This window comes from Elaeis guineensis, chromosome 8, assembly GCF_000442705.2.
Source record: "Elaeis guineensis isolate ETL-2024a chromosome 8, EG11, whole genome shotgun sequence".
NCBI classification, from domain to species: Eukaryota; Viridiplantae; Streptophyta; class Magnoliopsida; order Arecales; family Arecaceae; genus Elaeis; species Elaeis guineensis.
In genome coordinates, this window is record NC_026000.2 from 138,870,935 (window position 1) to 138,895,521 (window position 24,587).

At 36.5% G+C, this 24,587-nt stretch overlaps 1 protein-coding gene across 3 annotated transcripts in view; it reads right to left on the minus strand.

Annotated features, from left to right (window-relative positions):
- Positions 1–314: 314 nt before the first annotated feature.
- The window catches only part of LOC105049476 (histone-lysine N-methyltransferase CLF), a 35,522-nt gene continuing 11,249 nt past the window's right edge, over positions 315–24,587 (minus strand). The window contains exons 2-17 of one of the 3 annotated variants that reach the window (XM_073242710.1): positions 21,469–21,570; positions 20,979–21,307; positions 17,054–17,215; positions 14,872–14,956; positions 14,499–14,654; positions 14,344–14,391; positions 14,198–14,266; positions 13,713–14,066; positions 13,333–13,604; positions 9,547–9,682; positions 9,200–9,420; positions 4,203–4,334; positions 3,881–3,971; positions 1,021–1,068; positions 827–955; positions 315–750 (exon numbers count right to left, since the gene is read on the minus strand). In XM_073242710.1, coding sequence (XP_073098811.1) covers positions 481–750; positions 827–955; positions 1,021–1,068; positions 3,881–3,971; positions 4,203–4,334; positions 9,200–9,420; positions 9,547–9,682; positions 13,333–13,604; positions 13,713–14,066; positions 14,198–14,266; positions 14,344–14,391; positions 14,499–14,654; positions 14,872–14,956; positions 17,054–17,215; positions 20,979–21,307; positions 21,469–21,570 — 2,604 coding nt within the window. In that variant the 3' untranslated portion in view covers positions 315–480. Of the gene's footprint in view, positions 751–826; positions 956–1,020; positions 1,069–3,880; positions 3,972–4,202; positions 4,335–9,199; positions 9,421–9,546; positions 9,683–13,332; positions 14,067–14,197; positions 14,267–14,343; positions 14,392–14,498; positions 14,655–14,871; positions 14,957–17,053; positions 17,216–20,978; positions 21,308–21,468; positions 21,571–24,587 lie in introns of all 3 variants that reach the window. The other 2 variants (XM_073242709.1, XM_073242708.1) reach the window with 2 other exon arrangements.

Consider the following 24,587-nt stretch of genomic DNA (forward strand, 5'->3'; position numbering starts at 1 on the left):
ATCAGCATGCCCCCAGGGAGTACACGAAACCCCCAAAACCTCAGGGTTCCATCTCCCTACGTACCAAACAAAGCAGGCGGGTGGTTGTCCAGGAACCCCGCAAATAAAAAGCACATAAAGAACCACATCACGGCGTTTTAGAGAGGTATCAGCCCCATTTGAATATCCCCACAAAATTACTCAACGCTAACCACCGAGAGACAGACTGACGCAGGGACGGAAGGGGGGGGGGGGGGGGGGAGAGAGAGAGAGAGAGAGAGAGAGGAATATAATTAACGGTGCAAAGCAAACCTTTTCGATAACCAAGATGCTTAATTAATAAGTGCTAGAATCGCAGAAAAAATAATGTGAAATCCTAAAATCAGAAGAGAATGTGATGATTTCTACCTTGATTTAATGATTTTGCTGTAAGAATGGACTTCATAAAAAAAAAAAATGTTAGAGGTTCAAGGCAACTAAAAGAACAAACAGGCCTTCAAATTATGCAAGCTTTTTGGCTCGACCGCTAGAAGGCTGTGTTTCACCCTTCCTCGAGCCTGAGGCTTCAGGTTTACGAGCCCAAGCAGGTGCACGGTCTGGCTCGTAACGATAGTCATAAAAGAGTTCCTCTCCTGCATTTATCCGTTCTTTGGCAAATATACCTACCCTATGATCACCTGCTACCATGATGACCTTCGCATAGCAATTTGGATTAGGGGAATGGTTAGCAAACTTCAACTTATCTCCCTTCCGATACGCATCAAGAACAAACTGCAAGGATGTGGGTGACCAAATTATGATATGTAGATTCATACTAAAAACACCCGTTTGCAATTAAGTTACATGCCTGATCATTGAGGTTGAAAAGAAATGATGAATTTTCACGGTCATAAATCTTTCCTCGCTTATCTGCTTCTCGATGAGAGATCAGTTCTCCAGTATATTCCCCGAGGTATTCATGTTTACCAACACCATTCTGAACAACAACATAGACGATTTGGTAAAATGGGCAAAAGGGAAAAGCACAAGCAGCAAATTTACCTTAAGGAAAGCTCCCCAGCCAGAAACATCAGATCTTCCAAGTAAGACCTGCAAGCATTTTAGATAAATAAACCCTTCAGCTCCATAACTTGAATTGTCACAGTGGAAACAATAAAATTAATTCATAAAATACTAAAAGCTTTTTTCATAGTGGAATGCAAATCGAATAGATGATCAATGGCTTAGATATTATAATATACAATAAAATTTAGCATAAGAATGAAAAAATAAAAATTAAAGTATTCATATTTATATCCCAAACAATGGCAGGTATCAAAGAGAAAGGTGAAACAACATTTGCCTGATTAAGTTTCAATTCCATCCAATTAGAAATATGGTGCAGCCACTCCCTATGCTCTATAACTCCAACCTATCCAACACCTTGCTGGCACAAGGAAATTTCACATAACTTCAGGAAGAATTGATATTAGAAATGTGTGCAATACTATAAAAGCGCACTCTTGTCTTATGCTCCAGAGATGAACCTATTCTATCATAGAAAAAATGGTTGTTATTGTTGTTGTTGCAACTGTTATTTCCTTTTTCTCTTCCCCTTTTTCCCCTTTTAGAAGACCATGGCCTACATAATCACATTCCAATCAAAAATAACATCATTGAATCAGGAAAAATTATCTCTGCTACGCCCATTGGAAAAATGTATGGTAACCCAGGAATCTGAGGCACTCTTTGGAGAGCCAATCAGCTTATATTCATAAGAGTCAAGCACATCAGATCAGGCCTGCGGCATTTTGAACAAGTCCCTCAAAATCTGGCATGCATCAGGGGGGATCTTGTAGTCTTTTGATTCATGAGATCAGTAGATCACTACTTAGGAACCTCCCTCCATCCAAAGATTGTGACAACATTACTCAATTGTGTCTCAGATAGAGGTTTTCTTTATATGTATGGAGAACATGGAGATAGCTGGACCACATGGAGAAGCCTCCAAAGGTTCTTGATTGAGCAGGATAGACTATTGAAAGCATTCAGCCAGATTTTAGAAAAGAAACCCTCTGCTCTCATGAACAATCTTCTCTATTTATATCCAATTCATCACGTAATAATAAGCAAAAGACACTTGTTTTTCTTTAAGGCTACTTTATATGACCAAAACTAAAGCAATCTGCAGGATAAATGCTCCCAACATCAACATACATGGTAGGAGTCATTAGCACCATCTGAAAACTTTCTGTCTGGATGACCATGATAATCCATATCTATGATAGTCCAAGGAATCGTTACCTTTCAACCCGACGCTCAGTGATGGTAACAGTGCCTATATGAGTTGCCTTTAACACAATCCATGGTAGCTATCACCAAAAGAATATAGAGGATCAATACTATCAACATCAACATTCATGATAGTGATCATAAAGACTAAGGTTTTAAATCCCATGGAGCTGGTTCATTTTAGTTTTTCCATGGAATAGGCCATGCTAGCATCCTGCCCCATCCTGACACTTACAATAGGATACGTTCTAGGATGCGCACATCGAGATCCTGGGATAACAGCCGGAGGGTCCCATTGTGACATGTGGGATGGTACCCCATCCTATTGTTTTGTGGGGTATCCCACCAGAATTTGAATCCATGATAAGGACAATCTCAAAATATATGTAGATGGACCATGATAATCCATATCTGTGATAGTCCAATGACTCCCTACATCTCTAATGCTTTGACCATTCTATTGCCTAGTTCATGCTATAATTCCTCATGAACTTCAAAGCATCATCATAACTCCTCTATCTAGCAAGCTATCCATCCAGAACAGGCATGCAAATGGGCCAGGTCAATGTTGATCATACAAAAACTTCAATAAGGCTGGCTAGACAACCTGACCTAAACGTTAGGCCCAACTATGCCTTTCAGCCAGCTTGTTTGCAACCCTAATCCTAAATGATTGACTCACCTCAGTTGTCCTAATGAGGCAAACAGATATATTAGGTTGGCATGCAATAGTTCTAAGACCAACTTGGCTCAATTATCATGTTTCTCAAAAGATCACTATGAAGCACCATGTCGAATTCCCATAGTATAAATATGGACACAAAGATCATATTTGCACAAGCATCTGACTGCTTGAGTCTTCAATCAAGAAAAATGAGATATAGGGATACAGAGAAGTAAATACTTCAAAGTATGTTATGTTCATTCTTATTTTGTAGTAAAAGAATATCAAAAACAGTATTTGCTAAGGTACACGTTTGATATGATTAAAAAATTGTCTTTTCTTGTCAAGTGCTAACCTATCCAATCCAGATAACAAGTGGAGAGTTGAGAGAAACGTGAAGAGAGAATCTCTTCCCTTCTTCTCGAATAGGAAAAGACAAAAAGGACAAATTCGGTCCTCTTTACAAATCCACATCATGCCTCTGTCCTTTATTACCATCCTGATCATATGTCCCCCTCCACATCCCTCCCTATCACATGATCCAGTTATATTCTAGAAAAAACAAATCCATGTCACCCCTTGGATGATAAATTACTCATGTCTCTCACTTTTAAAAATTCCCTGCAGATTGAATTAATTGAGACCTAAAGTTTTTTCTCTGAAGATCTTAACTGTTCTACTTTACCAACACAGTTTACTACCATGCACAAGCTAGGGCAGCCTTTGAACGTATGCAGTTATCAAGATCCTGTCAGCTTAAGCATACACTAAAAAACAGTTAGTAGAGGGTAATTGAAATGGTAGACACAACAACTTAACCTCTCTAAATGGTTATCAATAATCTAAACTAGTAAGGCAAAACAAAGACAGTTTTATTTTCCCCAAACAGTGCATAATCTCAATCCATTAACATTTGCAAGCACAAGAACGATCAAATTGAAAAAAATAGGAAATGATTAATTTTACCCTTTGTTGCTGTTTGAGGAGAAGCTTCATATTCCGGCATTCATAATTATCTCCTCCTTGATTTGGGCCTCCTAAAGTACCATCACCACACCTGAATGCAAAAGAATTGCAAAATAAAGGAAGATAAAGATGAAAGAAACAAAATGAATATGTTCAATTGGATCAACTAATAAATTAAAGTTTTTATTTAAAAAAGAAAAAAGAAAAAGAAAAGAAGCAAAAAAAAACTTTAAAAAAAAATGCTACCAAGGTTAGTGCTGAAAAAGAGAGAGCTAAAAATAGATTTGGGATCAAAAGAGGCACTTAAGCTCCGAAAACATACCCAATCCAGCAATTTCTGCAAACATCAGGGTCACATTCCCTATCAGCAGCAAAGCATGGGCATTGACGGCTTCGGCACTGGCTCTTGGCACAATGACAACCTCGAAATCGATTCTTACAAATTTTCGGACACCTAAATGCAAACAAGGCAAGTAAAGTAGATAAATAACAGATATAAGACGTCTGGCACATGAAGTGCCATAGATTTTGCTATGATCACCAAAAAAAATTCATGGTATTTACTAAAAAGAAACATAACTATGGAGATGTTTCATATTCATCTAACATGCTAGTGATAGAATCGATTCAAACACTTTAAAGCCATGTATCCTGATTTCTTCTGTCCGCCTAATTTTGTTCTATGAACAAAAATCTTGAATCAGAAAAGAGAGGGAAAACTAGTTGGAGTCAGCTATATAAATCCCAAGTTTTCCCACGAGAATCATGTTGCATCTATTTATTATTCAGAAATATAGATAAAAGCAACACACCCCTCTCTAGGGTTGTATTAATATTTATAGAGGTATGTACAGATGACTTAGCATAAATGGATATGTACAAATAAAACATAAAAGTAAAAAATAAAATAAGCCTAATATGCTACTGTCACAACACATCTTATGCCATAAATACAATAATACCCAAATATCCTCCAGCAATCTGAACATCCCACAGTCGAATGTGAAGATTGGATCGAAGTAGAGTACATCGAAAAGTAGATAATGACTTCATGAAGATATCAGCAAGTTGCTTGTCAGAAGAAATGTGAAGAATAGACAAATCATCCTTTTGAACTTTCTCTCATAGGAAATGATGATCAAGCTCAATGTGCTCAGTGTGCGTATGAAGAACCGGATTGGCAACAATATAAATAGTGCTGAGATTGTCATAGTAAATAGAGATAGGGTGCACAAGGACCACCACGATCTGACAATAAGTGCAAGAGTCCTCAAACAGATGACCTTCATGAGCGAACAAATTGGCATTAAGCAGAAGAGTAGAGACCGGCTTGCTAGAGGAGAAACAATACTGCTACAAGAGATTATGAGCATATTTTTGTTGAGTAAAGAATACACCACTAGTCGAATTAGATACTTCCACTTCCAGAAAATAATGAAAAGGGTCTAAATCTTTTATGGCAAACTCAGCTACAAGGTAGAAATTAAGAAAGCCAATAAAGAGAAGCTACCATAATGATAAGATCATCGACATAAAATAAAAGGATAATGATCCCTCATGCAGAACGGAATACAAACAAGGAAGAATCGGCTGTACTCTCCTAAAATCCCAACTCAGAAAGAAAAAAGGTAAACTATTGAAACCAGACATGGGGTGTCTGTTTGAGTCTATAAATAGCCTTTCGCTAACGACAAACATGATAGGGATAGGATGGATGTACAAAACCAAATGGCTACTTTATGTAGACCTCCTCAGACAACACCCCATGAAAGACAGTGTTTTTAACATCTAACTGTCGAAAAGACCCTTAGAAGAAATAGCAATAGACAAGACAGTGTGAATAGTAGTAGGCTTAACTACGGGGAAGAATGTCTCATCGAAGTCCATCCTCAATTATTGTTTATGGCCTCAAGCAACCAACCGAGACTTGGGGCGCTCCAAAGAGCCATCCGCCTTCTGTTTCACTTTGAAGACCCACTTGTAGCCGACAAGATTAATGAAGGGCAGCGAAGGCACAAGATCCTAGGTAGCATGGAGAATAAGGCTTGATATTCATCCAACATTGCCTATTGCCAACCTGCATGCTAAAAGAGTTCAAACAAAGAATTAGATTCAGTAGGTAAAGTAGAAGATATGGAAGTCAGGAGAAAAGAGGACATATCTCACTTTCGAGCAAGTGATCTCGTAAGCAGAGGGTGGGTGCGAATAAGAGACAACGCAAGAGCGATGGAGGGTATAGATGAGGGTGGCGGCTCGATCGCATCAGAGGAACCGATCTCAATAATTGGATCAGTCTAAGTCAATTCGAGTGAGGGATCAATCCCTTATTATGGACCAATCCAATTAGGGAGTGCAAGCTCGGATGTGGTTTCAACTGTGACTAAGGGTTCGATTTTAGATTTGGAAGGACGAGGTCTTCTAGTATAGATACGAAGTTGTTTCGGAATGTCAGAGAAGGCATATGTCTCAATCTTTGGTGGAGAGGAGGCAGAGATCTCATTGGTAGGCAATCCTTCCAAACGTGAAGAATCTGATGAAACATTAGGAGTAGAGTACCAAGAAGAATTCAAAGCAGAATTGTTGTTAGGAAGAAAATCAAATTGTGAGATTGTTTCGAGGTAAAGGGACACCACCTTGATTTCTTGGCCTCGATTGGCATAAAGGGAACTGACATCCTGTGATGAATTTGCTGGACGACGACTTCTTTATACTTCGGTCTCCTCTTGTATGAGGAGAGGATGAAGTTGATCAAAGGTAGGTTTAGTTTGCTGTGTTCGATGTACTCACAAATCCTCGATATTCTTCGAGAAGCCCCAAAAAAACAGTCATCACAAGGTTGTGATCTGACTCGCCTTCTCCAATTGCATCTAGGGCATCTCTGATAGTCTTGACCTTCTACATATACTCGATCATGCTCATTGTTTTCTTCTTTATGTTTCGAGGTTCCGACTTGAAAGAGAATGTGATGGATGCAATTTTATTTAAAAAATATACCTCAATCACCGTCCAAACCTCGCACACTATCTTTGGTGAAGTAGATATCACCATCTGTAAAATGCTCAAAGACAGCATTGCCTTAATCCATGATAGAATAGTTGTATCTTCTTTCTTCCAGATAGAGTAGGCCGGATTGGTCAAAACATTGTTGTCAATTCTCTCAATTGTTTGAGAAGAGACGATTGTCATGCCATCTACATGTTAGAAGACTCCAAAACTTTCAAGCACGTTTAGAAACACTTGTTTCCAAATAAGATAGGTGGTGTTGGTGAGTTCAACTGGGACCAAGGCTTTGATATTGATGACGGAAAGTAGTAAAGACACATTAGCAGCTATAAATTTATTATAACATGATAGAATAAAAATCGCACCAAGGAATTGATGGCTGGTACTATAATAGGATTTACTATAGCATTACTGTTGCGACGGTACTATAGCATTACTATAGCAAACAATAAAAACAAGAAAAAATAATGTGAAAGAAAAAAGAAGATTTGATGATGAGTAAGTAGATCCACCAGAGATGGGTATGGGCAAGGTTTTACGTCCTGATGGGATGGAGGGTATCCCGGCCATCTCATCCCGTTCCTTTAAGAAACCAGAATCAAGGCAGGCTCAAGACACCGAAACCCATCTTTGCAGCGAGAGAAGAAGAAAGAAAAAAGAAGGAAATAAAGGAAACATGAAGAAAAAGGAAACATGAAAGGAAAGAAGAAGAAAAATTTAAAAAAAAGGAAGGGAGGAGAAAAAGAAAGAAAAAGAAAAGGAGAGTAGAGAAAAAGAAAGAAAAGAAGGAAGAAAGGAAAAAAAGAAAAAAAAAGAAAAAGAAAAGAAAGAAAGGAAAGAAGAAGGGAAAAACATGGAGGATATCCACTAGGATGCATGTCCAGGACTACTATCGAGATGGAATAGGATAGTGCGGCATTCTATTCCATGGAGAAAACAAGAACCCTTTGTCCCACGGGATTTAAAGCCTTAGGTATGGGTATGTGAAAAAAAGAAAAGAACAAAAAAAGTAATCAGTGGTAGAGGATCCACCGGAGATGATCACCTATGACGACGGCTTACCCTAGGGTCAGGGTTTTGGCTCTGATGCCATGAAAAATATGGGTAAAAGCAGCACACCCCTCTCTAGGATTATATTAATATTTATAGAGATATATACAGATGACTTAGCATAAATAAACATATACAAATAAGACATGAAAGTAAAAAATAAAATAAGCCTAATATGCTACTGCCATAAATACATCTAATGCCATAAATACAATAATATTCTGACAACTATGTTATACAAGTACGCATACTGACAAATACACACATGTACAAATGCATGAATACACACATGTACAAATGCATGAATGCACACATGTGCGCAAATAAATACAACCTATAAAAGCATAAATGTACTTGGTATTAAGGAGGCCTAGACCAGTTCCCTGACCCAACCCGACCCTGGATCCAGTTCATCTAACCTAACCATCAGTTTTGTAGGTCAATTACAGGACAGGCATCCCCAATCTGGTAGTATGATTTGTGGGTTCAGGTCAAAGGCTCTTAAACCTTCAGAATAGAACAGCTGAGCAAAACAAAATGCATAAACATATATGGTCATTGAGCCACTGGACCATGGGAACTAGGCATTGTTATTAGCTTGTGATTGCATGTAAAATAGGCAGTGTAATTAGGTTGTTTTTCCTTTCAGGGGAAATAAGCAGTTCACAATAAAAGTGCAAAGTGCAGTCCAAGACAGCCAACATAAGCCCAAAATGAACTGCCCAAACTTGCGCACTGGTGTTGCCTATATAGTTAAAAAGCCGAAAATTAAATGTGCCAAGGCCTTAAATGGGTTAGCAGTTTGGCTATTGGTAACCCAGGTTGACCCAGGTCAGGTTCGGCTCAAGCATCAGCAACCAGCTGACAAGTAGAGTTGGCTTTAGGAGGACTCCTGTAGACATGTTATAGGGCATTAACTTAGCCCAAACTAAACCTGGCCTGGCATATTGCCGCTCCTATTACTAGCCATCAGATTTGATCAAACAACTCTAATCTTCCCTGTAAATTTTACTAGAGATGGAGAATTATACACACTTCAAAAGAGTTCCATGTACCTGTATACCATGTCAATTAATCTAACATAATAGATGCCTCAGATTAAAAATAATTAAAAAAATGAAACAAACTAAAATATACAAAATCTAAATTTCAAACTATTAGACGCTCTTTCAACACTTACAAGAAATTAATCAGGTAAAAGGTAGAAGCAAACCGCATATATTCTTTCAACAAGTTTTATACTAAGTTACGAAGAAAACAACTCACCCGCAGTATTTTTCACAGCATGTTCCATTTACGAGGCAAGGGCATTGCTTTCCACAAGCAGATTGGCAGCCACAAGGATTATACTGCCGACAGGGCTGATCCTTTTTCTCTGTAATTCTTTTTCTTATGGAATGGTAACCAGCGGATTTCCAGGTGTATTTCAAGCGACGAACTCTACCTCGTCTTCTCAAGAATCTTGATCTTGTCTGCAATTCATTACCCTAATAGTCATTAGCAGAACAATAATCAACATCATTATATTAAACACCACACAGACATGGAATTAAGTTCTTGTCTAATTATACTTATACAGGAAAATGAAAAACCATAGATTCGTTGTAGTCAACCTTGGCATAGCCTTCAACCAGAGAATTTGCACCATCAGCAGCTCCATATGTTTTTTTATCTTCCACATAATTCATGTATTGAAAAACCTCCATGCATGTTTTCATTCCACATAAAAGATTTCTAGCAATGAGACAACTGTGTAGACAAAGAAAGCATGCAATTTATAATGCTGTATGAAAATCATGAATTGCACAAGTATAAAGTCCTTGTCGGCAAGTTATTCCGATGGATGACAGATATGAAAATTAGTAATATGGCTCACTACAAACATACCATATATGTACCACAAATGGATTTTCAAGTGTAAAGGTGTCTAAAATTGTCCAACATCAAACTTCCAAAAAACCCAACAAAGAAAAAAATGTTTCTGTGCAATATAATATATATGTATATATGTGCATAAGCATATCATACATCTAATGTATATGCATATGTACATCTACATCTACATGTGTATATGTGTACGTGTATATGCATATATTATGTGTATTAGTATGTGCATGTATGTGTATGGTATATGTATATCTTTGTGTCTATACACCAACAAAAATAAAGGCTAAATTTGAACAAGACTGAACTTGGTACCAGTGGATCTAAATAGGAAACTATAGGTTGAATATTTGCAGGTTCGATAAATTTCTTACATGATCCATAATTCAAGTAATTTTTTTCGACCAATGAGCCATGAGGATCACTGTAATTGGAGGTAGGATAACATAGATAATGAATGCTAGCCAACCTTTAAGTCAACCATGTTAGTCCCTCTACATTTCTTCCAATCAAATGTCAAGAGCTTTTAATGTCTACATGACACTTCCCAATATCTCTAACCATGTTTAGTTTTGGTCACCATAACTAAATTACATCTTCTCACAGCAAATCCAACACCTCTCTATAGATCATACTTTATGCACATGACATGTTCGTACACTCAAAAAATATCTCTTAATTCATTCCTTTTGTCTTACTTTCAGATTTTTCTCAAACCTACTAATTTATAACCTCATGTTTTATTGCTTTATGATATGATAGTCTACCTAGTTCATTCAACTCACATTTACCAAGATCTTGCATTGCTTTTGACTCTCCATCTTAATTCATACATTAAAGTTGTTCTAGAAATTATGAATATGATGACTTATAGAAGCCCATATATTGGAGAGATGCAGGATGCTCAACAAAGAATTCACTAATTGATAGAAGATGATAACTAAAGAAGGTTAATAGGACTAAGGGTGCAAATGAGCTGAGCATCCTGCAAGCTACTCGAGCTCAACTTGGGCCCAAGCTCAACTCGATTCAACTGTTACCAAGCTCAAGTCGAGTTCGAATAGCAAAATACTTAGCCCGAAAGTTCGCAGGCCCAATCAAATATACATTGTTAATAACGTTGTATTTTATTTATAATATATTATAAATTTAATATTTAAAGTATGCTATTATGTTATATTTTGTTTTAACCGTATTTTTTTAATGATGACCAAGGCTCAAACTCAAGCTCGAATACAATTTAGTTGTATTCAAGTTGATCTCCAATATTACTTTTCTTTTTATCAAGTCAAGCTCAAACTTGGGTATTAAGACTCGATCGACCTCAACTCAACTTGGATATTTTGAATTGAGTCAAGCTCGAGCCTCTAGCTACTCGACTCAACTTTGCTCGATTGCACCCAAAAAAAAAACTAATTAGATAATTAATAGCACCGGCATTCAATTTGTCAAGAGATTTAATGAATTACTTTTAATTTTAAAAAAAAAACTCTATTTTTGAAAGCATTTTCTTGGAAAAGTAACTCTCCTATTGTCTAATCAAACCCTACAACACTCTTCAAAAATTCTCTCTATTATCTAATCAAACATAGAACCTAATGGATACAGCAAATATTGGTTACAATTACAACTGAAATGTGTTACTTTATAGTGGAGTGATTTAAATGAGTACAGCCATATTATCACAAAGTATCCAAATTTCTAGGAAATTCATTCTGATATGATTTTGCTATATTTCTTGAAACTTAGATGCAATGATCACAATTCATATTGCACGGCCTTTGGATTAAAACCCCAATCTTGGCCTACTCATGCAATCCCCTAAGCTATAGGTTGTTTCAGCTTATTCTAGAACCCTTGAATCTTGCTAATTTTATTATTAGGGGGTCCAAGCCCGCTATGTTAACCTCTTGGAGCATACATAGCAATTGATCGACATTACTAAGCCAATAAACCAAGAAAAAAACATAAGCCCTACTGGGCCCAAGAGCACACTACTCTCTCCTCTTCCTGGTCTTGTTAGCTATGGGTGATCAAGAGACCTCAGGAGTCTTAACGCAGGCATCTAGTGTGGGGATTTGAATTAGGTCTTTCATGCAAAAGAACAAATGTTCTTTCACAAACAAGACTATTTGATCTCGCTCCACCCCTACCTTGAGATGCACACAGATAGGTGAAACAATGGGCTTGTGCATCTCTTCGTTAGTTTGGACCTGATTTGAACTTGTCTAATAAAAATATGAAAAATGAGGCTTAGAGATGTAGAGGAGCTCAAGGTAGGGACAGCAATGAGGGCATGGTCTAGGCAGCAATCACTGTTAAGGACCTCCATGGTGTAGTTGATGTGATTCTTGAGCCCAGCAAGGAGGTTGAGGTTGTGGAAGCTAGCATCAGCATCGATAGGGATGATAGAGAAGACAAAGCAGACAAGGGAGATGTTCAATATTGGCAGTGAAGGTGGTCTCGCAGACACGATCGTTGCCATAGGTGACCACCACCATGCAAGGGGTTTCACTAGAGAGTTGTGGTTTGTGGTTCCACTAGAGGCCAAAGTCGGTGATGGTAGGAATCCAACATCCATAGCAGGGAAGGGGCCTAGTGTTTGTGGCAGAGGAGGGTATTGGAAAAGAGGATGGAGTGGGAAGAGGAGAGGGCATGTGGGCTCAAAGGGAGAAGAGAAGGCATGGAGGTAGGGTTTCGAGGTGGTGGTGGTGGCGAAGAGGGAGAGAAAGGGTTTAAAATGGGGAGAAGGGATTGGTCACCATGGTTGCTGGGAGTGAGAGGAGAATAAGTGATCAAAAGATGGATTTGGGGGTAAGGATGAAGTACGGAAATGGACCAAGTTTGGAACTTGAGTAGCACAAACAGAATTAACAGAGACACACTCTTTCATTTTATCAAGCCATGCACATCTCAAAGCAAGGGAGCGATATCAAAAAGTCTTGTATACCAAAGAACATCAAGTCATCAACTGTTTCACACAAAAGACCTAACGTGAACTGGATACAAGAGTTTGAGATTGGGTTCACCACCGCCGAAGTGCAGATGTGAGACCTCACACTAAGCATTACTTGAATAAATACATCAAATGATTATCTTATGCATGTTTCTTTTAACAAACTATTTGTGCAGAACATACTGACCTAGGTAAAGATGATGATTTTTCTCCAGTTGTCTTCATTTATTATGCTCTCTCTCTCTCTCTCTCTCTCTCTCTCTCTCTCTCTCTCTCTCTCTCTCTCTCTATGTGTGTGTGTGTGTGTTAAAAAGCACATTTAAGATAAGAATAGTTGATTAAAGTAATTTTGAAGTATTAATTTCAAGAAAAGTAACAAATTCTATATGGCAGAAAAGATCAGAAGGGATATCATATGCAAAGAAAAATTATTAGTTGAAAGGTGTCTGCAAATTTCCATCAGAAAAGGTCTTTGTTCATGTGAGAACATGATATGATAAAAGATTTGAAAAGCTGGGGGTTTACAGAATCCAGATACTCTAAAAGGATATAGACTGACCTGTTCCTTCCAAAAATTTCCAGACCCTTAACAAAAAGGCTTTGCTCAATCACCTTCCATGATTTACCACGAGTATTTTCATATTTGCAGGTGCTCTCATCAACAAACTCCTCTTTTCTTGAGCTTTCATCACAACCTGCAGCCAATGACTCCTTCACTATCTCACCTGTAGAATCATTTTGAGCTTCAACATAAGCTAAATTGATAGTGTCCTGCTGTGATAGTCCCTTTTTTCTGGAATTTCTGATAATTGGAGATTTCACAATTTTGTTCTGTGAGGATGAATTAGAATCCCTATTAGCATTACGTGTATTTGATCTAAGCTTCATATCATGTGGCCAGAGGTGTCCACTAACAATGCTATCAGAGTCTGAGGATACCATTTTCTTCTGCCTTTTCCGCATGCATAGAAGAACCTGCTCAGCAATTCTTTTGTTGTCTTTCTTCCTAATACCATATTTCCCATCCTGTTTAATTTTCGAGGACGAAAAGACTTTAACAGACATGATATCCTGTCGTGGGTGTACTTCAGACTCACTACTCTCTGAAACAACTCTTGCATTAGAAGAAGTGCTTTCACCTTGATGATACTTTGCTCTCCTTCCTACAGAAGAACAATGACTTTTCTTTTTTGTATACAGTGATGCTCGAGCACTACCAGATGACTGTGTTTGCAATTCAGAATCATGCGGCATCTGTGAATTCATTGCAGCAATACCCTCTGATTTGGAGACCTAATAAAGCAATAATTTACAGCATATGATTATGCAACATAGTGTATCAGATAAAATTTAATAATTCAAAAAAAAAAGGATGGCTGAGCATGAAACATCAAAGTCAAATTGTGACTGTGTTAAGTACATACGGCTCTGTGGCAGTGCATGCCACAAGGTGTGTCATCATCTGAGTTGCTCCAGGGAAGTTGTTTTTCTGACTGATGCAAAAGAAAAATTATGTAACTACCAAGCAGACACGAGGTTGGGCAATCAAGTATGCAGTTCACCAACTTACAGGAAATACTAAATCTTGAGAACATCCATGTAGTCTACAATCAAAAACCTGCATATATTAACCAGGAAGCCAACAGTGTCATTATCAGAATAAAGTAGCATGCACATAGTTAGACCTAGAATACTAATTGGTAAGGCATTTGCAATGGTGCTTACCAGACATCGCCTACAAAAAAGGTTATCAAAAGAATCCGATGCTGCATCCAGATCTTTTTCTGATAATGCATCTTCCGTTTTAATATCAACTCCATCTTCTCCCTTTTTAACACATTCCTCAGTTTTCTCTATCTTTATAATGCTCTCATATCTTGCCTGTATAAGATGTTTGATGTTGTTTCATACCTCTGTAGATGCCAGCAGGAAATGAATAGGAAACAGCTAAACCCAAGTTTACACAAAACTGATTCTCGTCACACTTAAGGAAGAGAAAGTAAACTGGGCCAGAGATCTAATACAGCCATGCAATAATGTTCAAAACTGAGAAAGTCTGAGTAGATGGAGATAATGATCACCGACACAATAAACATACCCTGATTTCATCTGTATTCCTTCCAAGGCACTGAGCCAACAAATCCAGCACAGCATCGGATAAACCAACTTTTTGGATTGCCATCCTGGAATGCAGTAGTAAACAAAACAAATCAATAACCTGAATATAATGAATGACGGAGAGAAACCACACATCCAGTTATTCAAGGTCATCACATGATAGATGGGTCCAACATTCTTAGAGGCCTAGTTACACGATAGATGGGTCACTGATAGATGGAGAAAAAGCACACATCCAGTTATTCAAGGTCATAACATGATAGATGAGTCCAACATTGTTAGAGGCCTAGTTACAAAAACTTAGTAGATCTCAGTGATTTTCTCATCAACTCATGTTTAGGAAACATTTACATACTGCTGCCTACCAAAGGATTGCAACCAGTGTAGAGTTAGTGTGCGTTTTGTGAAGCAGTTTCCTGCACCTGTATCTCAGTATTGGATTATTTGATGCCTCTTTCATTTTCCCAGCTTTTTATTTCACAATCATGACTAGGTAGTTAATGCATCATCTTCCTCATAATGCCTTTAATACTCAAATAATGTTTGACATCTTCTACCAGATAATAATTATAATAATAATAACAACATTTGACATCTCCCAGGTAATGGATCATTCTCAACTTCATTACATGGTAACAGCTAGTAGTTTTTTGGGAAAACTGCTGCCTTGATCATCTAGGCTCCTGCCTTTCCCAGGTATGGGTACGGAGGATGAGATTAATTTATGAATTAGCAGTGGATATTGCCAAGTCGGTGCTTCTCATTGACTTGCTAAATTTTATTTGATATGTTATGTTTCATTTTTTGAACTATAATCAATTTCACATTTCTTTTTATATTTGTTAGTTTTTTAAATATACTATTTTGAGCTGTCATGAACTCTAGGCATGCATCTAGCACCTAGATGCTAGTTGGCCCCATAGCTACCTATCTGCCACCTATGGTCTTTTGAAACATCGGCAACAAGTTGAACAAATCATTCAGCCCTCCTCTGATCGTTTAGTGAAACAGTGTTATCTTGTTTTTTATATCATATGTTATATAAGACCTTGCATGCCAATAACTACTCAATTAATAATTACCATAGGCAGTGATTAGCTCCTGTTACTTGTTCAGCATGCAACATATGCATTTTAGTTGTATCTGTTATCTTTGAGAAAAAGGTACGGGAATTTTGCAAAAAGGGCCACTTTATTTTTCTTTGCGCATAACCAGACTACATTTATCATTTTGCGAGGATGGAAAATTTTTAAATTTCAAGATGCTATGCCCTTGGTTTTAATTGTTACTAAAGTTGCAACTTGGGTTGGGCTCATCCAACCCAATCAGACATCAAATTGGTCGGGTTGCTTTGAGGTTTTGGTTTTGGACTGAAAAATCCCAGCAGAACCCTAAGTTAGGTTGCATTAGTGCAAACTTAAACCAACCTGAGCCCAACCCAAAAATCAATTTATACTTTCAGATTAAATACTTGCATGTTTAATTTAAATATATACTTAGCCCCAATGAGCTATTGAATTGCAAAACTGCACCCAAATAAGATCCCTAGCAAACAAACACTTACCTAACAAAAATAAGCTTCTACCACTCTTAAATTACCTATAAAACCTAACTTGATTAACTACTTAAGATGGAATTGGGTTTGGTTGGGCTGGATCAGAGAAATCCCCAATCAGAGTTCAGGTTGTGCAGGGTTATGGTTGGGAGATATAAAGGTTTTAGGTTAGAGATAGCCCAACCCAACCTACTGGAGTTGTAGTCCTAGCTATGTACTTCATCCGAATATTTAAGTGGAGTTGGATGCACATGATTTTTGAAATGAACAGTTTTGTATTGAGCACATCCTTTTTTTATTTTGAATGGCTAAAGTGTATCCATAGGTCCAAGTACAAAAGACTCGGAAAATCTTGAAACTAGGTCTCCTAAAATATATATATGAACACCAACCAGCACATAACAACTTCAAACACAAAAGGCAAACGAAGAAGATAGCTCAATTATATATGAGACAAGAAATTAAAGAGTGAATGGAGGAACAACAATAACAATACAATTGCAGTGCTAATAGCGAACTAGGCAAAGGGCACCATCTTATGAAAGTAAATAGATCAAATAGAAAATCTTGGACCCATAACAAAAACAAATTTTAAGGTTGAACCAACCGAATAATATAATCTTCAGTACTTCCAAACTGTTTCTTCTCATCTTCATCTTCAACTACATCGTCCTCACTATCACTGCAAATTAAAGCTTCACCACAACCTCGATCATAATAAATTCTCCTACGACCAACAACAGACTGGTCCTCTGTCATTCTTTGGTTTCTGCGCAAGTATTGTAACAGGCAGTAAATCTAGGAATATGTCAAACAAAAACAGAAAAGATTAAATCATCAAATTCTCAATATAATATATTAATTCACTTATACAAAGTTCTGAGTTTCATGATTATACAAATATATATTAATGAGTTAGTAGTTCAAAAGAGATTTGGAAAATAGAATTGGGAACTTAGTTAAATAATAATTAACCAGAGAAAGATATTTAATATCCAAAAACACAAAAAAAATGAACAACAAATTAGAATGTCTGGGATACAATCTAGTTCATATATTCATGAATCATGATAAGATGGTTCAGTATTGCATTATTAGAATGCCCAAGTCAAGCAGCACTTATGATAACATAAAACAGTTATGCTACATGATAAAACATTAAGAAATCAGATGTAAGCATACTCCAATCTTTAAAATATTGTTTGTTCTACCATATTTAAAATCTTCATTGATAGGCAGATATATAAGTTACACAAACACACATACATATATAATATAGATAGATAGATAGATAGAGAGAAGAGAGAGAGAGAGAGAGAGAGAGAGAGTTGAGCTAGTATCTTTCAATCAGGATCAAAGCCTCAATCCAATCAATGCAGATGTTTTAAACATAATTTACTACACTTCCAAATGTCCTGAAACTAAATATCAAAAGCTTTATGGATCTCCTTGTCAAGTGTTCCAATTAGACAATTTTGACAAAAAACAATGTTTTGGCTTGATATATGGTTTAGAAACATCTAAAACCACTGAATTTTGGTTTGCATGTCTTTAGATGTCTCGATGAAGGCTATTGGTAATTTGGTAGAAATTATGGCCCACAAAATATTTAAGCATGTGATAATACTTATGGACGTGTTTAGTCCCCATTTTGTGACTTAAGTAGGGCCAAGGACCTTAGCTAATAACTTTGTGGCTAGCCTCTTTGGGTGAGGTCCCAGGCTGTTATAAATGGTATTAGGGCTAATCAAGCCCACAGCCCATGTGGCTAAAAAAAACTACAGCACAGGCCCTTGTAGGGCTGGCCATGAGCCATTAACAGTATTTAGTATTGGACCCTTCCTTTGGAGAGAATACCAAGGCTTAATCAAGGGAGTGTGTAGGACTGTCAGTGGGGTTAGTTACACACTAAGTGTGTATTAAAAATGTCTTAGGTACTTAAGCAATGCCAAGGACCCTAACCGATAACTTCGTGGCTGCCTCTTTGGGTCAGGTCCTTGGTCGTTGCAAATCATATCAAGTGAGGACCCTTGTGAGCACATGTTTAGTCCCACATCAAGTGGGCATTGGGGAGGTCTTGGGTACTTAAGCGGAACCAAGGACCTTAATTAATAACTCTATGGCAAGCCTGCTCAAATGAGATCCTCAATCATTATAAATGGTATAAAATCAAACCCAAACCACAGCACGTGGTTAAGGGACTGTGGAATAAGCCCTTTTAGTAGTGACAACAAGCTAGTCATGGTGTTTGCAATCAGCCTTCCCTAGTGATGACTAGGCTTGTTCATAGAACAAACTTGGGCTAGACCTCGGGCTTCCTGACCATTTTTTTTTTTAAATGTCCTACACAATGCATAAAATTCTTTTACAATGATAAATATGAATAATGAAATATTGCCAGAAACCTAAAACATGTCTATTATCACATTAAGTTCATATATCAACAATAATTATCAATTAAAAATCTACAAATACATCAACATAAATAAATAGTACAAGAAAATTTTAAAAAAAAAAATTCGGGTTAGGTCAGGTTCGGAGTGAGCTTCCCCAAGGCCAAGCCCAACATTTATTAAAAGGGCCTATTTTCCAACCACAGCTTGGTCTGCCAAGCCCAAAACCTTGGTCCAAGCCCATTGCGGGCTGATTGGACTGCCTAGCCCATGAACAAGTCTGATAATGATACCAGGCATAAATAGAAGTGTGAGAGGACCTGTCCAAGCATGTGTTTGGTCCAACATTGGATGCGTTGGGAGGTCTTGGGTACTAAGCATGGCCAAGGACCCCAATCAATAACCTTCTACCTAGATGAGGTCCAAGGTCACTCTCTATTCAAATCATCCACTTTATGGCTTTCTAATGGATAGGAAAGCAACCTCCAAAATATATGATTTTGCACTCTAATTATATTAGATATTGAATACTGTGATCAACAATGTCAATCCTCCTGTCATCAATTTTACATCCATGAAAAGATTGCTGCTTCGGACATTGTGGGAGATTCCAAGCTAAACATAAATATGTATGGACACAACAAGATTACAATACAAGAGGAGCTGATCGAAAAGCTTTACAAACAACAACCATACTCCTTCACACTTGAAGGGACAAGGATATCCGGTAATTTACCAGATATTAATTGTGTCAGCACAAGCCCATGTGATGAGAATCCAGCAAGGTTATAGAAATGAAATGAAAGAGAGGGAAAAAAACTTGCCGTTTGACTAATGAGAACAATAGGAGTGTATGCAAGTAAAACATCTTATGGAAATGACACCAACCCTAAACTATTTCCTTTCAAGGATGCATGCACATGGATTCTTCACCATATTTTCCACCATACACCCCTTTCTATCCTGGAGGTAGAATAGGAGCATACCTCCAAGGATAACCCTAGCAGCTTCCCTCTTGTGCAACAGATGAAAATTATTGTGTGCATCAAGTTTGCAAAATGATTTTCAGGTTGGGCTATTGCTAATCAATAGCTATAACTCCTAAAAATAAATGTTTCTCAATTGCAAGCAATATATGATGCATTGAAGGATCAAATTTGAAAGTGATCATGGCATGGTATATTTAGGGAGATCAGGATGTAGGAAATACATAATACTAGTACGAAGTTAATTTGTTTGTGTGTAGTACAACCATCCAATTATTTTACGCTATTCGATCCAAGATTGAAAGCTTCAATATGCTCAAAATTAGTCACAATTATTTGGTTTCCAGAGTTTCTTTCTTTATTTTTTAATTTAATCCCAAAGGGATATCTATTTTTTTTTTAATATACATATACATGTGCCTTATAATTCTTGTCAAGAATAAAACTTTCAAAAAAGAAACACTATTTTATTTATAAAAGGATGTCTCGACCTCCAGAGGCATCATTTCAAATGGTTTAGTCTCTTCAAGTATGAGTCATGTTAAGGGAAAACTGGAAAGACTTGCTAGTTGCTTAGCAAAAGGCAAAAGAGGCAGACAAGTAAGTTGTACACTGGAAAGACTTGCTAGTTGCTTAGCAAAGGGCAAAAGAGGCAGACAAGTAAGTTGTATCTTCCACAATGTTTCTTTTGTCACCCCAATCTTCTTTGAGATTGCAAATTTCATCTTGGATCACTACCTCATCCACATCAACAAGATCTTTGAAGTTAACAGAAATAGGAAGAAGCATTGTCATTAACTGCCTTGCACTCGTGAAGCCTTAGAACAAATATCCCATGCCAATAAATAAATAATCTTAGTAAATATGTGAATCAAAACAAAGCGAATACGAGCATATGTTGTAGAATCATTACAGACAGTTGCATTTAGCATACAACATTGCACACGTAAGAGTCCATTCATCAAGATAAATGTACAGATATGCATAAAAACATCCAGCATGGTGGAAGCAAGTAAATGTACTTGTATGTCTCTCAATCAATGTGCAAATCTAGTTACTCACATCTAAGTATATGGTCGTGCATAGATGCAAATAAGCCATGAATCTGTTTATGGGGTACATATCCAATTTATTGAAGTTCCAGATGTACCACCTGTCCAAGAAAATCCATGTAGTATATGGAGGTAGTTTTGGCACTTCTGGCAGTTTGATTGGTCGAACTGCATTCTTTCCTCCAAAGTTGCTCCCTAGAATTACAGTTGATGAGGCATATGAACTTTCTTCTTGACAACTACTGCCATCTTTTTCCCCTCCAGAGAGTTCGACGCTATTTAGAGTACAAAGTGCATCATCTTGCCTTCTTGTTAACAAATTTACATCTGTGTCAGTGTTGCTGATTGTCGTATCTCTCCTGAATTTTGACAAATTATAAAGATGTTGTGTGATGCTACTGAGTTTCTGTTTGTTCTCTTCCATTATTTTCTGAAAAAAAAACAAAGAAAGAAAGAAAGAAAATATAAAAGGAGCAATGCTGCAATAAGCTTTTAAGCTCAAATCACCAACTTAAATAAAAGAACATAAAGCTATAATAATACTTCAACATTGGTAATAAACAAAAGGGATAGCACGTTCACTTGGTTTACCTTAATATATATGTAACGATCAACAACAAGTTGTTTCTTAGAGGAATCAATAACTGATAAAATATCCTGAGAAATATGATTTCCATCTTTAATTCCCGTAATCTGCATTCATGAACAGCCAGAATAAACATTAATAGCAAAGTAAATCATGGAGATCTCTTCTAGAGAGAGGTGGAAAATACAAATTATTACAGAACATAGATGGATAAGCAGTAAGTGCATTATCCAAAGGTTGCAAATTTGAAATACTACTACCAACCCCATACTACTTTTGTCCTGAAGTGGTGAGGCATCAGGATGCTACCATCCCCACTCTTGGGACAATTAAGCATCTTACTACCATACCAGGACACTTTATTTTTGTTTTTAAATTTTTCCTCTTACATAAAATTTTCATAAACACTCATATATTTTAATATCCTAAACATGTTTTTTGAGTCAATAGGGTATATGGTGCTGGTAATGCTATGGACACCTGTGCTCTAAAAAAAAAGAAAGAAAGAAAAAAATATTGACAAATAAAACTGTCACGTCATTTATCCATCATATTCTGTATAACAAAGACAACCCCATAGTTGCCGCATATATTTCTCCCAACCTAAACAAAAGCCTTTTCATTAGGATCATTTTAAATCAATGTATAGTACCAATTTCAAACATAGCTTCAGGTGCTTCAAAACATGCCTAAAATTTATCCAAATCATGCAACAATTCAGTAACATGTGAACATTAGTAGTTCAAAATATGCTGCAAATTTTTCCTCCCGGAATTTTTTTTATTATTTTTAATAATTATTTTAATCTGAAATAATACAATTTTATAAAAAAACAAAATATAAATTGAAAAAAAATAGTGTGTTGTTGGGTGATGTCCACCCTACAATATATTTGAATTCAATACCAAATAGAAAATTTTAACATGATTTCCCTTATTTTTCTTAATTTTGACCAAAATAGTCACCGCAAAAAAAGAAGCCTTATCGGAGGCGCAAGGTTTCCAATATCAAGGGGGCCGAATTGCATTGAAGGCAAGCCGGATTTACCCTTATTTCTCCTCTCCCTTCCTCTCTTTCCCTCTCTCTCTTCTTTGTTTCTTCCAGCACACCTCCTACAACTGAACCCACATAAAAGAGATTGTGCCCCCAGCTCTATCTTTTTTTATTCAAAAAACAAGCAACTTGATTGAGTTGCACCTGGTATTGATCGAGCCAGCCCTCATACTGGCCTATCCCGACCGATTTTTGACCAAGATGGGCAGGTCGTCCCAACCCATGAACATTGGACTGACAAATGCCAGCTACAATACAGAATTCTTACTTTTCCAATGAGTAATTTTGTTACCAAATGCACCATTCCCTTTTAGTTCTAATGGAAGAGAAAAAAGGAGAGTCATCTTTGGTTCCAGTTGAAAGTAAAGATAGAATGGAACGGTGACAAAGGGCCTTGAATGGTATTCCTCTGTGTAGAATCAGTCCACAAAAGGCACAAAGCAAACATATTTAGCAGCAGCATAAATCATATGATGTTATGTTTCTGTTCGTGTATGCATAGATCTGATGGCTTTTTCTCCAGCATACATCCCATATATGCATGTTCTAGCCTGAATCTACTTAAGCTTTCTCAATTGCATAAGTGAGTGGACTGGCTCATGTGAATGGCTGAAAACCCAGGAAAACATGAGTCTCTGAACTAGCCTCAACTCAGACATTTGATTCCGTTCTAGTAATGAAAACCCAGTTCCAAGATGAAAAGAAATCCAGGTGAATAAAGCTAATTTCAAGTTTGGGCATGAACAAAAAAAAAAACATGATTGAGTGACTTCAAATGTTTTTTCGGGCTTTTTTTGCACATATACACCACTATATAATTCTCTTTATTATGTATTTAACCTTAATATATAATATTTGCATAAATATCTGTACCATTTGATAATGTTCAAATATATATCCATGCAATTAAAGTTTAACTCAACCACATCAAAAACTAGCCATTTATCTTGTAAAATGACTTGAATACCCTTTCATAATAATAATCCTCCAAGATTTCCGATATGGATAGACAAAACTGTGGAGAGATTAGATTTGTTTTGCTAAAATATCCCTCCAGACTTCCCCAAAAATCAGATGGCTTTAAAATAAAGGCGAAAATGGATCAGATAATATCTATCTAGGTCCATTTTCATACCCCAATCTGTCCGAATGTGCATACAATTTTCAACATCCAACTAATATCCATATCCGCATTCATATCCATCAAAGAAAAGTAGATATGAATATGGAAAGCCAACTGCCTGATCCATATCCCAATATCTAGTTCTTTTTACAATTTTATTTGGTCAAATACAGCACTGATGAACTTTAAAGGAAACAAGTGACAGCATAAAAATGAAGTTTAATTGTCCAATTGATATCTGTATTTGTATCTGTACTATCAAGATCTGATTTGTATTAGCATCCGATAAATCTCCATATTCATATCCAAACAAAAGAGATGGGGATATCTGATCTATACACAATCAGTTCTCAACAAATGTAATTACAGTCTTTTATAAGTCAAATAATTCAATGGTATGATATATTATAATTTTATATTACATATTATCTCATATACAGAATATAGTTTTTAATATTATTATATTGAGATAAAATTGATAATTATATTAATTTATGATCATAAAATGCTATTATAGTAAATAAAATATTTATTATCATATATTATGTTATAACGTTCTAATTGTGGAACTTGCATTGGCCTAGATTGCAATATTCTAAACATTATAATATCTTATTATGTTATATATGCTATAATACACATAGTTTTGCCCAAAAAATATGACATACAAAGCATATCACAAAAATATACAATAAGTATAAATGATGAAGTATAAATTACATAACAATAGTTATAAATATCAATTTTTTGAGGTAAATATACAGAAAAAGAAATTTTTCAAGTGTATATATGCCCAAAAAAACCTTTTTCAGGATTTCATAATTTTTTGTCATCATCATATGCATATCAACAAGATCATGTAGGATTATTAGTTACAACAAGATCCTTGAATTTGTCAGGACTAGTTAGAAAAAACAAGTTGAAGCATAATTTAGTAGGCTCTGAATA